A 13,569-nucleotide genomic window follows, 5' to 3' on the forward strand; every position below is an offset into this window, starting at 1 on the left:
AAAGAACAGATATTTGAGCCAGAAGAGAATACCCACATTGCAACCGGAACAAATACTTGCTCGTTATTCAGTGGATTCTGCTAAGGAATCTTATCCAGGACAACTAGCTTATTCATTCTTAGAAAAACATCTCAGAGTCCGTTCCTTTCTCAGTGAATTCATACCACCCACTTTAGTAACTCATATGATTCATCTAAGATCATCTGCAGGGGCGGTGACTAAGGATTCCATTTTGCTTCATTTAGATCTCTTCTTTTTAAAACCAGACAACCTCATAGTGAATGGGTGAGTGTGTGGGAGGGACACACACTCACCCAAACTACTGTAAAGCAGGAAACACCATTTCCATAATTGTGCTTCCACTACTAGGCTTTGCTGACTTTGCTGAACTACTGATTCAGCTTGACCCACTGGTCAGACATTTCCTAAATCTCCTAACGGTTAAGATAAAGAAATAAATTAGGATAATGGGGAGCCCATACAACCAGAATGGGTGATGTAATAGTCACTTTGGCCTTGGGCTCATACAACACTATACTGTTATAACGCCATTGGGCCTTCAGTGCTGTACTGTATATTCTGTAGTAGTAATGATGGGAACATTTTAACAGTTCCATATCGGGATACTATTTTTGATAATATATCTTATGGAATCCATTCGATGATACCATAATATAATTTTTGCGCTACAGTAGTAAGCTGTACCTGCACCAAAACCCCAGTATTTTTCCTTCTTAGCATGTTCTCCATTTTCTTTTTAAATAGGAAGCCAATTAGTTTCAAACACTTCGATTTCCATGACTGATCAAAACTCATTCTCGTGGCTTCCTCTTGTCCCTCTGAAGCAGACATATGGTGAGAAATATGTTTGTAGTATTGAATCGCAATAAAATCACAGTCTGAAATTGCAATTCTTATAGAATTGTGAGAATTGTAATACATATTCTATCGCTACCTAAATATAGTGATCATATCGTTAGGTCCTTGGCAATTCTCAGCCCTATTTACGCTAAATAGAGTTCCAGGCCATCACCTTCCATTAATAAGCATACTATTACACATGACATACCACAACATGCCATAGGAGTAACATTCCATGTTAAACAATCACACCTGGGATAGAACTACTCTTGTGTAAAATATCCCCATGGCATGGGATACCTATTAATTGAGTTTCTATATAGACTTCTCACAAAAACAGAAATTACATTTTCCAACCATTCCAGTGCAGATTGATTTGAAAAGGGTTCAAAGTAGGACAAGGCTAATATATTCCATTAAACATGAATCACCTTTAGTACAACCTTCTCCAACCTCTAAGGCCCCAAACAGCCCTGCAGTGGAGAGAGAGAGCGATGACGATGAGGGAATTCCCTGTCCTTAATGTTTCCTTTTCTCTCTTTCTCAATCCCTCCACCCATCTCTCAGTCTTCATTTCTCTCAATCTCTTTTTCTCTCTCTTTCGCTTTTCTCTCTCGGTCTCTCTGTCTATATATATCCTTCTATCTCAGCCTGCCAACTCAGGCTCTGAGTACGTCTGGCTGGTGAGAGAAGAGAGAGAAGAGGGGACATGGAAAATGGGCCTGAAACACACACAGCCTTATCATCTGGACATCTGCTTTGTCCCCTGCCACCTTCTGCCGCACACACACACACACGCACGCAGGCACATACACACGTGTACGCAGGTGCACACACATGCACACTAACACATGTACACATGTACGATCCCACACACATGTACTCACACACACACACAGTAGTTCAGAGAAGGGGTCCTTGAATAGCGAGGTACAAAAAATGCTTGAAGGGATTTGAACAGTGGTTCTGCAGTTATTTAGCCAGCCAACAACCAACAGCGGGAAGCAGGCAGGAGGCAGGCAGGAGGCAGGCATGATAAAACAATTTCATGGTATCCAATCAATAGTTACAATCTTGTCTAATCGCTGCAACTCCCGTATGGACTCGGGAGAGGCGAATGTCGAGAGCCACGCGTCCCCCGAAACACAACCCAACCTTGCCGCACTGCTTCTTGACACAACGCGCATCCAACCCAGAAGCCAGCCACACCAATGTGTCGGAGGAAACACTGTACACCTGGTGACCTGGTCAGTGTGCACTGCGCCCAGCCCGCCACAGGAGTCGCTAGTGCATGATGAGACACACAGGATATCCCTGCTGGCCAAACCCTCCCTAACTCGGACGACGCTAGGCCAATTGTGTGTCGCCCCATGGACCTCCCGGTCGCGGCCGGCTGCGACAGAGCCTGGGCTCAAACCCAGAGTCTCTGGTGGCACAGCTAGCACTGCGATGTAGTGCCTTAGACCACTGAGCCACCCTGGAGGCCTAGCTAAATTAAATTGAGGTCAACTGTGAATGGTCCTGGTACACCAAAAAAAAGTGTCAAGGGGAGGCGGTTTGGAATTGGCTTCACACCAATCACATCAAAGGCAAAACGTCATTGACATAAAAAATGTTTTTGTGTCATTGTCCTCTGGTGGCTAGCTAGATAAATTCAGCCCTTTCCTAAATGAATGATGGATGGAGATGGGTATTTTATATGATTATAATGGTGATTCTGATCCAACCATAAATTCATACATTGTACCCCTGGCCTGAGAGGATAGAAATTCAATATAGAAAGCTGATATTAACTAGCTCGCTCATAATTGTCCATACGAGAAATCCAGGTAGCCTAGTCTAGTACAACAACAACTAAAAGTGTGTACTGGATGACAGTCAGACAGATTTGGCAACATGAAAGACAGGAGCATGGCATTTTTGCACACACACACACACACACACACACACACACACACACACACACACACACACACACACACACACACACACACACACACACACACACACACACACACACACACACACACACACACACACACACACACACACACGTACACAAATCAGTACCATGGAACGCCACATGATATTTAACTAACGTTGTTGGACTAAATAGATTTTGCTATCTTTAAGATGTCACTGTATTAGACTAAGCATAGGCTCTAGAGTTGATTTGATGATGTTGAAATGTTGAAGTCGAAATTGTGCCTGGAATATTGGAAGCAGCTCCTGTTTTCTATGCGGCTTGTGGTAATTGTCAATGGTTCTAGATCAATAGTTGTTCAGTAGTCTGAAAATGTCTGAAACATTAACTTGCTTGACCATGCTTTAGGTCATGTAACTGTTTGTTACAGGCAATATGCTTTGTGTACTTCACCAGACAGATGTTGCTCTCCGGTTTTGTGATGAAACAATTGTGTGGCTGAATTTATTGATCCCTGTGTGACTGTTATCTTTTTGTTGTTTCGGCCTTATTATATCACGGTGGCAAACTAAAGCAGATAACATAATTATCACAACAAATAGGTTGTAATATGGCTTTTCCTGGCTTGGCTTCCTTAGTGATTTTACCTACGCACCGCCACTGTAGAGAGCCAGAGTCTGGGAGAACAGGTCTAGGATACCATTCAAAGCCTGGAACAGTCAAGCTTCATCCCAGGGGACATCCCTATGCCCAAGCCCCAGGATAAAACACCTCCACATGAGGCATGCATGCACACACACACACACACACACACACACACACACACACACACACACACACACACACACACACACACACACACACACACACACACACACACACACACACACACACACACACACACACACACACACACACACACACGCACAGATGACCGACACTCATACAAATACACACACACACACAAAAGATATACGTATGACAGTTCAGAGAGAATGTTACTCTCTTCTCAGTTTCAAGTTGTATTAGTCGTTCTCTCTGCTCTTTGAATTAACAATGTCACTCACAGCTCTTCTCTCCACCTTTACTTGTTTCCTTATACTTTTCTCTCCCGCCCTCCATTTTCCCTCCCCCTTCCTCCATCTCTAAGTGCCCAGTTGTCAAAGTCGGCTATAGCTGAGCTAATGAAGACATTTGAAGAGATTTATTAGCGAGAGAGAAAGAGAGAGATAGAACAGAAGAGAGAGAAAGATAGAATAGGGGAGAGAGAGAGAAGAGAGAGAGAGAGAGAGAGAGAGAGAGAGAGAGAGAGATGGAGAGGAAGAGATGGAGAGGAAGAGATGGAGAGGAAGAGATGGAGAGGAAGAGATGGAGAGGAAGAGATGGAGAGGAAGAGATGGAGAGGAAGAGATGGAGAGGAAGAGATGGAGATGAAGTGATGGAGAGGAAGTGATGGAGAGGAAGAGAGGGTGCAAGCAATCCGAAGAGCAAATAGAGTAGGCGAGAGTGTATATCCCGGAGAGAGAAAGGCAGTGAAGGCGAGAGAGAAAGAGGGAAGGACTGATAAAAACTGAAAGAAAAAAGGGCTGCAGAGAGACGATAGGGAGAACAGAGAAAGGGAATAGAGGGAGAGAGAGATCCGACAGAAAGATATAGAGAGAGAGGCACCAGGAGCTCTCTCTCTCAGTAACAGTAGCAGTCCAACAGTATGAGCGACGCTGTAACTCACCGTCTGTGCCAGGTCTGGTATTCCAATGCGGATCACCAGAGTGTTGCCCTGTGGCTCCTCCATGCCTCCTCCTGCACTGGGGCTCCGCTCCCGAGCGGGACGGAAAGAGAAAACACCGACAGAACCAGGAATGCCGCTGTCCTCTTCCTGTGAGCTGCCGCTGTCAGAGCTGGCCCCCTGGCTGCCGTTGGTGTGTGTGTAGGGGGGTGTGTGTGAGTGTGTGTGTGTGTGCTAGTCCTGCTGTGGAGAGTTGGGTGGCTCATGTTTGCCGGCTGCAGGGCGCAGAGGCATGCTCCGTGTAAGGGGCTCTCTCTGCGCTCGCTTTGTCCACACACACACACTGCTCTCACTCGCTGGCTCACGCTCTCGCTAGACACACATAACACTCGCACCGCACATCACTCACCTGGGAGAGAAAGACAGAGGGAGTGAGGTGTGGAAGGGGGAGTGAAAGGGAGACGGGGAGAGGGGAGGAAACGGGGGGCAACAGAGGATCAGAGGATGACGGGGAGGGAGAGAGGGGAGGAAACCATGTTAGATTTTGATAAGCAACGAAAGGATGTGTGACTAAAACTGAGATGAGATGAACAGATAACTGCAGAAAGGAATAGAAAATTACTTCATGGTGTAAAAATAATCTTACTCTGTATGATTTAGTAGATGATAAACATAATAATACAAATGGAATACATACTTTGATATTCATTCATTCAATAGGAAGCAAACTTCTGAAATGATTAAAATCTGATTAAAATCAATTCTTATTTTTGAGGAGAAGGTGCATTTCTGAGTGGATCCTTCAGTCACATTTAGGCCCAGCAAGAGACCCAGCAAACCAAGATTGGTTTTATGTTCTAATAACACAAAAACTGTCCAGTCGTGCTGATGATTGTACAATGTTTGCATAAAACGTTATCCTGATGTTGCAAGAATGTTCCTAGAACACATTTCATCTGTTCTTTAAAGGTTCCCAGAATGTTTCATTAGGTTGAGGGAACAGTCTGGCAAGCACATTGTCATCACAACATATTTATTCCCAAAACACAAAAACTGCCCAGTTGTTTGGATGATTCTAATATTTATTTTCACCTGATGTTACAAGAATGTTCTTAGGCCAGAAAACATTTTTTTCTGTTGTTAAAAACCTACCAGAGTGTGTGGTTTTTTTTAGGTTGTGGGAACATTGTGGGCATATGACAGTAGATATAATCCCAAAACACTATAACTGCCCAGTTGTGCTGACATTCAGATAACGTTTGTATCTTGGTGAAAAAAACATTCCTTTCATGTTGCAAGAATGTTGACACAACAGCCTTTCTGAGTTATATCGGTTCACAGAATATTTAATTAGGTTGTGGGAACAGTGTGGATACATTACAAGAGATAGGTTCCCAAAACATAAAATATGCTCAGTTGGGATGACATTCAAACAATGTTTAACTTATGTTGAACAGAACACTCCTACAGTGTTGCAAGACTGTTATTGTGATATTCATGAAGTTTGCACAGAACATTCCAACAATGTTGCACGTTTCTAAATTTCCAAATAAGTCCGTTTTTATGACCTTCATAGCATATTGTCTAATATGGTCTGAGTTAATGACGTGATGTTAGTCACAGGGTCTCTCAGTGTCAGATCGATGGCGGTACCCTGTGGGCGTTGACTTTCAACCCTCCCCCTGCTATGCCACTCTCTGATGGAGCGCTCTGCTCTGCTCTGCCTCTCTCTCTGTTGGAAGACTCTGCTATGCCTCTCTCTCTGTTGGAGCACTCTGCTCTGCCTCTCTCTCTCTCTGTTCGAACACTCTGCTCTGCCTCTCTCTCTGTTGGAACACTCTGCTCTGCCTCTCTCTCTCTGTGTGAACACTCTGCTCTGCCTCTATCTCTGTTTGAACACTCTGCTCTACCTCTCTCTGGTTGAACACTCTGATCTGCCTCTCTGTGTTGGAGTACTCTACTCTGCCTCTCTCTCTGTTCTAACACTCTGCTCTGCCTCTCTCTCTGTTGGAACACTCTGCTCTGCCTCTCTCTCTGTGTGAACACTCTGCTCTGCCTCTATCTCTGTTGGAACACTTTGCTCTGCCTCTCTCTCTGTTTAAACACTCTGCTCTGCCTCTCTCTGGTTGAACACTCTGCTCTGCCTCTCTCTGTTGGAGCACTCTGCTCTGCCTCTCTCTCTCTCTGTTGGAACACTCTGCTCTGCCTCTCTCTCTGTTGGAACACTCTGCTCTGCCTCTCTCTCTGTTGGAACTCTCTGCTCTGCCTTTCTCTCTCTGTTGGAGCATTCTGCTCTGCCTCTCTCTCTGTTTGAACACTCTGCTCTGCTCTGCCTCTCTCTCTGTTGGAACACTCTGCTCTGCCTCTCTCTCTCTGTTGGAACACTCTGCTCTGCCTCTCTCTGTGTTGGAACACTCTGCTCTGCCTCTCTCTCTCTTTTGGAACACTCTGCTCTGCCTCTCTCTCCCTGTTGGAGCTCTCTGCTCTGCCTCTCCCTCTGTTGGAGCACTCTGCTCTATACTGCCTCTCTCTCTCTGTTTGAACACTCTGCTCTGCCTCTCTCTCTGTTGGAACACTGCTCTTCCTCTCTCTCTCTGTTGCAACTCTTTGCGCTGCCTATCTCTCTCTGTTGGAACACTCTGCTCTGGCTCTCTCTCCCTGTTGGAGCTCTCTGCTCTGCCTCTCTCTCTGTTGGAGCACTCTGCTCTGCCTCTCTCTCTGTTGCAACTCTTTGTGCTGGCTCTCTCTCTCTGTTGGAACACTCTGCTCTTATCTCTCTCTGTTGGAAGACTCTGCTCTGCCTCTCTCTCTGTTGGAACAGTCTGCTCAGCCTCTCTCTCTGTTGGTACACTCTGCTCTACATTGCCTCTCTCTCTCTTTTGGAACACTCTGCTCTGCCTCTCTCTGTAAGAACACTCTGCTCTGCCTCTCTCTTTGTTTGAACACTCTGCTCTGCCTCTCTCTGTTTGAACACTCTGCTCTGCCTCTCTCTCTGTTGGAGCACTCTGCTCTGCCTCTATCTCTCTGTTGGAAGACTCTGCTCTGCCTCTCTCTCTATTGGAACACTCTGCTCTTCCTCTCTCTCTGTTGGAGCACTCTGCTCTGTCTCTCTCTCTGTTTGAACACTCTGCTCTGCCTCTCTCTCTCTGTTGGAACACTCTGTCTGCCTCTCTCTCTCTGTTGCAACTCTTTGCTCTGCCTCTCTCTCTCTGTTGGAACACTCTGCTCTGCCTCTCTCTCTCTGCTGGAAGACTCTGCTCTGCCCCTCTCTCTCTGTTGGAACACTCTGCTCTTCCTCTCTCTGTGTTGGAACACTCTGCTCTGCCTCTCTCTCTCTGTTGGAAGACTCTACTCTGACTCTCTCTCTCTGTTGGAACACTCTGCTCTGCCTCTCTCTGTTGGAACACTCTGCTCTGCCTCTCTCTTTGTTGGAACACTCTGCTCTGCCTCTCTCTCTCTGTTGAAAGACTCTGCTCTGCCTCTCTCTCTGTTGGAACACTCTGCTCTGCCTCTCTCTGAAGGAACACTCTGCTATTCCTCTCTCTCTGTTGGAACACTCTGATCTGCCTCTCTATCTGCATGAGCTCTTTGCGCTGCCTCTCTCTCTCTCTTGGAAGACTCTGCTCTGCATCTCTCTCTCTCTGTTGGAACACTCTGCTCTGGCTCTCTCTGTTGGAACACTCTGCTCTTCCTCTCTCTCTGTTGTTACACTCTGCTCAACATTGCCTCTCTCTCTCTGTTGGAACACTCTGCTCTGCCTCTCTCTGTAAGAACACTCTGCTCTGCCTCTCTCTCTGTTTGAACACTCTGCTCTGCCTCTCTCTCTGTTGGAGCACTCTGCTCTGCCTCTATCTCTCTGTTGGAAGACTCTGCTCTGCCTCTCTCTCTATTGGAACACTCTGCTCTGCCTCTCTCTCTGTTGGAGCACTCTGCTCTGCCTGTCTCTCTGTTTGAACACTCTGCTCTGCCTCTCTCTCTCTGTTGGAACACTCTGTCTGCCTCTCTCTCTCTGTTGCAACTCTTTGCTCTGCCTCTCTCTCTGTTGGAACACTCTGCTCTGCCACTCTCCCTGTTGGAACACTCTGCTCTGTCTCTCTCTCTCTCTGTTGGAAGACTCTGGTCGGACTCTCTCTCTCTGTTGGAACACTCTGCTCTGCCTCTCTCTGTTGGAACACTCTGCTCTGTCTCTCTCTCTGTTGGAACAATCTGCTCTGCCTCTCTCTCTCTGTTGAAAGACTCTGCTCTGCCTCTCTCTCTCTGTTGGAACACTCTGCTCTGCCTCTCTCTGTTGGAACACTCTGCTATTCCTCTCTCTCTGTTGGAACACTCTGCTCTGCCTCTCTATCTGTATGAGCTCTTTGCGCTGCCTCGCTCTCTCTCTCTTGGAAGACTCTGCTCTGCTCTCTCTCTCTGTTGGAACACTCTGCTCTGGCTCTCTCTGTTGGAACACTCTGCTCTTCCTCTCTCTCTGTTGGAACTCTTTTCAACATTCTCTCTCTCTCTGTTGGAAAAATCTGTTCTGCCTCTCTCTGTTGGAACACTCTGCTCTGCCTCTCTCTCTGTTGGAACACTCTGCTCTCTCTCTCACTCTCTGTTGCAACACTCTGCTCTGCCTCTCTCTCTCTGTTTGAACACTCTGCTCTGCCTCTCTCTCTGTTGGAACACTCTGCTCTACCTCTCTCTTTGTTGGAACACTCTGCTCTACACTGCCACTCTCGCTCTGTTGGAACACTCTGCTCTGCCACTCTCTCTGTTGGAGCACTCTGCTCTGTCTCTCTCTCTCTGTTTGAACACTCTGCTCTTCCTCACTCTCCCTGTTGGAGCACTCTGCTCTACACTGCCTCTCACTCTGTTGGAACACTCTGCTCTGCCTCTCTCTCTGTTGGAGCACTGTGCTCTACACTGCCTCTCTCTCTCTCTCTCTGTTGGAACACTCTGCTCTGTCTCTCTCTCTGTTTGAACACTATGCTCTGCCTCTCTCTCTCTGTTGGAACACTCTCCTCTGCCTCTCTCTCTCTGTTTGAACACTCTGCTCTGCCTCTCTCTCTGTTGGAACACTCTGCTCTGCCTCTCTCTTTCTGTTGTAGCACTCTGCTCTACCTGCCTCTCTGTTGGAACACTCTGCTCTACACGGACTCTCTCGCTCTGTTGGAACACTGTGCTCTGCCAATCTCTCTGTTGGAGCACTCTGCTCTGTCTCTCTCTCTCTGTTTGAACACTCTGCTCTGCCTCACTCTCCCTGTTGGAGCACTCTGCTCTACACTGCCTCTCTCGCTCTGTTGGAACACTCTGCTCTGCCAATCTCTCTGTTGGAGCACTCTGCTCTGTCTCTCTCTCTGTTTGAACACTCTGCTCTGCCTCTCTCTCTCTGTTGGATCTCTGCTCTGCCTCTCTCTCTGTTCGAACACTCTGCTCTGCCTCTCTCTCTGTTTAAACACTCTGCTCTGCCTCTCTCTCTGTTTGAACACTCTGCTCTGCCTCTCTCTCTGTTGGAACACTCTGCTCTGCCTCTCTCTTTCTGTTGTAGCACTCTGCTCTACCTGCCTCTCTTTGGAACACTCTTCTCTGACTCTCTCTTTGTTGGAACACTCTGCTCTGCCTCTCTCTCTGTTGGAACACTCTGCTCTGCCTTTTCTCTCTGTTGGAAGCTCTCTTCTCTGCCTCTCTCTCTGTTTGAACACTCTGCTCTGCCTCTCTGTTGTACCACTATGCTCTGCCTCTCTCTCTGTTGGAACAATCTGCTCTGCCTCTCTCTCTCTGTTGAAAGACTCTGCTCTGCCTCTCTCTCTCTGTTGGAACACTCTGCTCTGCCTCTCTCTGTTGGAACACTCTGCTATTCCTCTCTCTCTGTTGGAACACTCTGCTCTGCCTCTCTATCTGTATGAGCTCTTTGCGCTGCCTCTCTCTCTCTCTTGGAAGACTCTGCTCTGCCTCTCTCTCTCTCTGTTGGAACACTCTGCTCTGCCTCTCTCTGTTGGAACACTCTGCTATTCCTCTCTCTCTGTTGGAACACTCTGCTCTGCCTCTCTATCTGTATGAGCTCTTTGCGCTGCCTCTCTCTCTCTCTCTCTTGGAAGACTCTGCTCTGCCTCTCTCTCTCTCTGTTGGAACACTCTGCTCTGGCTCTCTCTGTTGGAACACTCTGCTCTTCCTCTCTCTCTGTTGGAACTCTTTGCGCTGCTCTCTCTCTCTCTGTTGGAAAAATCTGTTCTGCCTCTCTCTGTTGGAACACTCTGCTCTGCCTCTCTCTCTGTTGGAACACTCTGCTCTCTCTCTCACTCTCTGTTGCAACACTCTGCTCTGCCTCTCTCTCTCTGTTTGAACACTCTGCTCTGCCTCTCTCTCTGTTGGAACACTCTGCTCTACCTCTCTCTTTGTTGGAACACTCTGCTCTACACTGCCACTCTCGCTCTGTTGGAACACTCTGCTCTGCCACTCTCTCTGTTGGAGCACTCTGCTCTGTCTCTCTCTCTCTGTTTGAACACTCTGCTCTTCCTCACTCTCCCTGTTGGAGCACTCTGCTCTACACTGCTCTCACTCTGTTGGAACACTCTGCTCTGCCTCTCTCTCTGTTGGAGCAACACTCTCTCTCTCTCTCTGTTGGAACACTCTGCTCTGTCTCTCTCTCTGTTTGAACACTATGCTCTGCCTCTCTCTCTCTGTTGGAACACTCTCCTCTGCCTCTCTCTCTCTGTTTGAACACTCTGCTCTGCCTCTCTCTCTGTTGGAACACTCTGCTCTGCCTCTCTCTTTCTGTTGTAGCACTCTGCTCTACCTGCCTCTCTGTTGGAACACTCTGCTCTACACTGACTCTCTCGCTCTGTTGGAACACTGTGCTCTGCCAATCTCTCTGTTGGAGCACTCTGCTCTGTCTCTCTCTCTCTGTTTGAACACTCTGCTCTGCCTCACTCTCCCTGTTGGAGCACTCTGCTCTACACTGCCTCTCTCGCTCTGTTGGAACACTCTGCTCTGCCAATCTCTCTGTTGGAGCACTCTGCTCTGTCTCTCTCTCTGTTTGAACACTCTGCTCTGCCTCTCTCTCCCTGTTGGAGCTCTCTGCTCTGCCTCTCTCTCTGTTGGAACACTCTGCTCTGCCTCTCTCTCTGTTTAAACACTCTGCTCTGCCTCTCTCTCTGTTTGAACACTCTGCTCTGCCTCTCTCTCTGTTGGAACACTCTGCTCTGCCTCTCTCTTTCTGTTGTAGCACTCTGCTCTACCTGCCTCTCTTTTGGAACACTCTTCTCTGACTCTCTCTTTGTTGGAACACTCTGCTCTGCCTCTCTCTCTGTTGGAACACTCTGCTCTGCTTTTCTCTCTGCTGGAGCTCTCTTCTCTGCCTCTCTCTCTGTTTGAACACTCTGCTCTGCCTCTCTGTTGTACCACTATGCTCTGCCTCTCTCTCTGTTGGAACAATCTGCTCTGCCTCTCTCTCTCTGTTGAAAGACTCTGCTCCCTCTCTCTGTTGGAACACTCTGCTCTGCCTCTCTCTGTTGGAACACTCTGCTCTGCCTCTCTCTGTTGGAACACTCTGCTCTGCCTCTCTATCTGTATGAGCACTTTGCTCTGCCTCTCTCTCTGTTTGGAAGACTCTGCTCTGCTCTCTCTCTCTCTGTTGGAACACTCTGCTCTGCCTCTCTGTTGGAACACTCTGCTATTCTCTCTCTCTGTTGGAACACTCTGCTCTGCCTCTCTATCTGTATGAGCTCTTTGCGCTGCCTCTCTCTCTCTCTCTTGGAAGACTCTGCTCTGCCTCTCTCTCTCTCTGTTGGAACACTCTGCTCTGGCTCTCTCTGTTGGAACACTCTGCTCTTCCTCTCTCTCTGTTGGAACTCTTTGCGCTGCCTCTCTCTCTCTCTGTTGGAAAAATCTGTTCTGCCTCTCTCTGTTGGAACACTCTGCTCTGCCTCTCTCTCTGTTGGAACACTCTGCTCTCTCTCTCACTCTCTGTTGCAACACTCTGCTCTGCCTCTCTCTCTCTGTTTGAACACTCTGCTCTGCCTCTCTCTCTGTTGGAACACTCTGCTCTACCTCTCTCTTTGTTGGAACACTCTGCTCTACACTGCCACTCTCGCTCTGTTGGAACACTCTGCTCTGCCACTCTCTCTGTTGGAGCACTCTGCTCTGTCTCTCTCTCTCTGTTTGAACACTCTGCTCTTCCTCACTCTCCCTGTTGGAGCACTCTGCTCTACACTGCCTCTCACTCTGTTGGAACACTCTGCTCTGCCTCTCTCTCTGTTGGAGCACTGTGCTCTACACTGCCTCTCTCTCTCTCTGTTGGAACACTCTGCTCTGTCTCTCTCTCTGTTTGAACACTATGCTCTGCCTCTCTCTCTCTGTTGGAACACTCTCCTCTGCCTCTCTCTCTCTGTTTGAACACTCTGCTCTGCCTCTCTCTCTGTTGGAACACTCTGCTCTGCCTCTCTCTTTCTGTTGTAGCACTCTGCTCTACCTGCCTCTCTGTTGGAACACTCTGCTCTACACTGACTCTCTCGCTCTGTTGGAACACTGTGCTCTGCCAATCTCTCTGTTGGAGCACTCTGCTCTGTCTATCTCTCTCTGTTTGAACACTCTGCTCTGCCTAACTCTCCCTGTTGGAGCACTCTGCTCTACACTGCCTCTCTCGCTCTGTTGGAACACTCTGCTCTGCCAATCTCTCTGTTGGAGCACTCTGCTCTGTCTCTCTCTCTGTTTGAACACTCTGCTCTGCCTCTCTCTCCCTGTTGGAGCTCTCTGCTCTGCCTCTCTCTCTGTTGGAACACTCTGCTCTGCCTCTCTCTCTGTTTAAACACTCTGCTCTGCCTCTCTCTCTGTTTGAACACTCTGCTCTGCCTCTCTCTCTGTTGGAACACTCTGCTCTGCCTCTCTCTTTCTGTTGTAGCACTCTGCTCTACCTGCCTCTCTTTTGGAACACTCTTCTCTGACTCTCTCTTTGTTGGAACACTCTGCTCTGCCTCTCTCTCTGTTGGAACACTCTGCTCTGCTTTTCTCTCTGCTGGAGCTCTCTTCTCTGCCTCTCTCTCTGTTTGAACACTCTGCTCTGCCTCTCTGTTGTACCACT

At 47.9% G+C, this 13,569-nt stretch overlaps 1 protein-coding gene across 1 annotated transcript in view; it reads right to left on the minus strand.

The window, feature by feature from the left end:
• The window catches only part of shank3a (SH3 and multiple ankyrin repeat domains 3a), a 304,109-nt gene extending 299,532 nt beyond the window's left edge, over nucleotides 1-4,577 (minus strand). Inside the window, exon 1 of the mRNA XM_064951735.1 lies at nucleotides 4,515-4,577. Within this exon, the coding sequence (XP_064807807.1) occupies nucleotides 4,515-4,577 (63 nt within the window). The remainder of the gene's footprint in view (nucleotides 1-4,514) is intronic.
• Nucleotides 4,578-13,569: the final 8,992 nt, after the last annotated feature.

The sequence above is a fragment of the Oncorhynchus masou genome, chromosome 31 (genome assembly GCF_036934945.1).
Source record: "Oncorhynchus masou masou isolate Uvic2021 chromosome 31, UVic_Omas_1.1, whole genome shotgun sequence".
Lineage (NCBI taxonomy): Eukaryota > Metazoa > Chordata > Actinopteri > Salmoniformes > Salmonidae > Oncorhynchus > Oncorhynchus masou.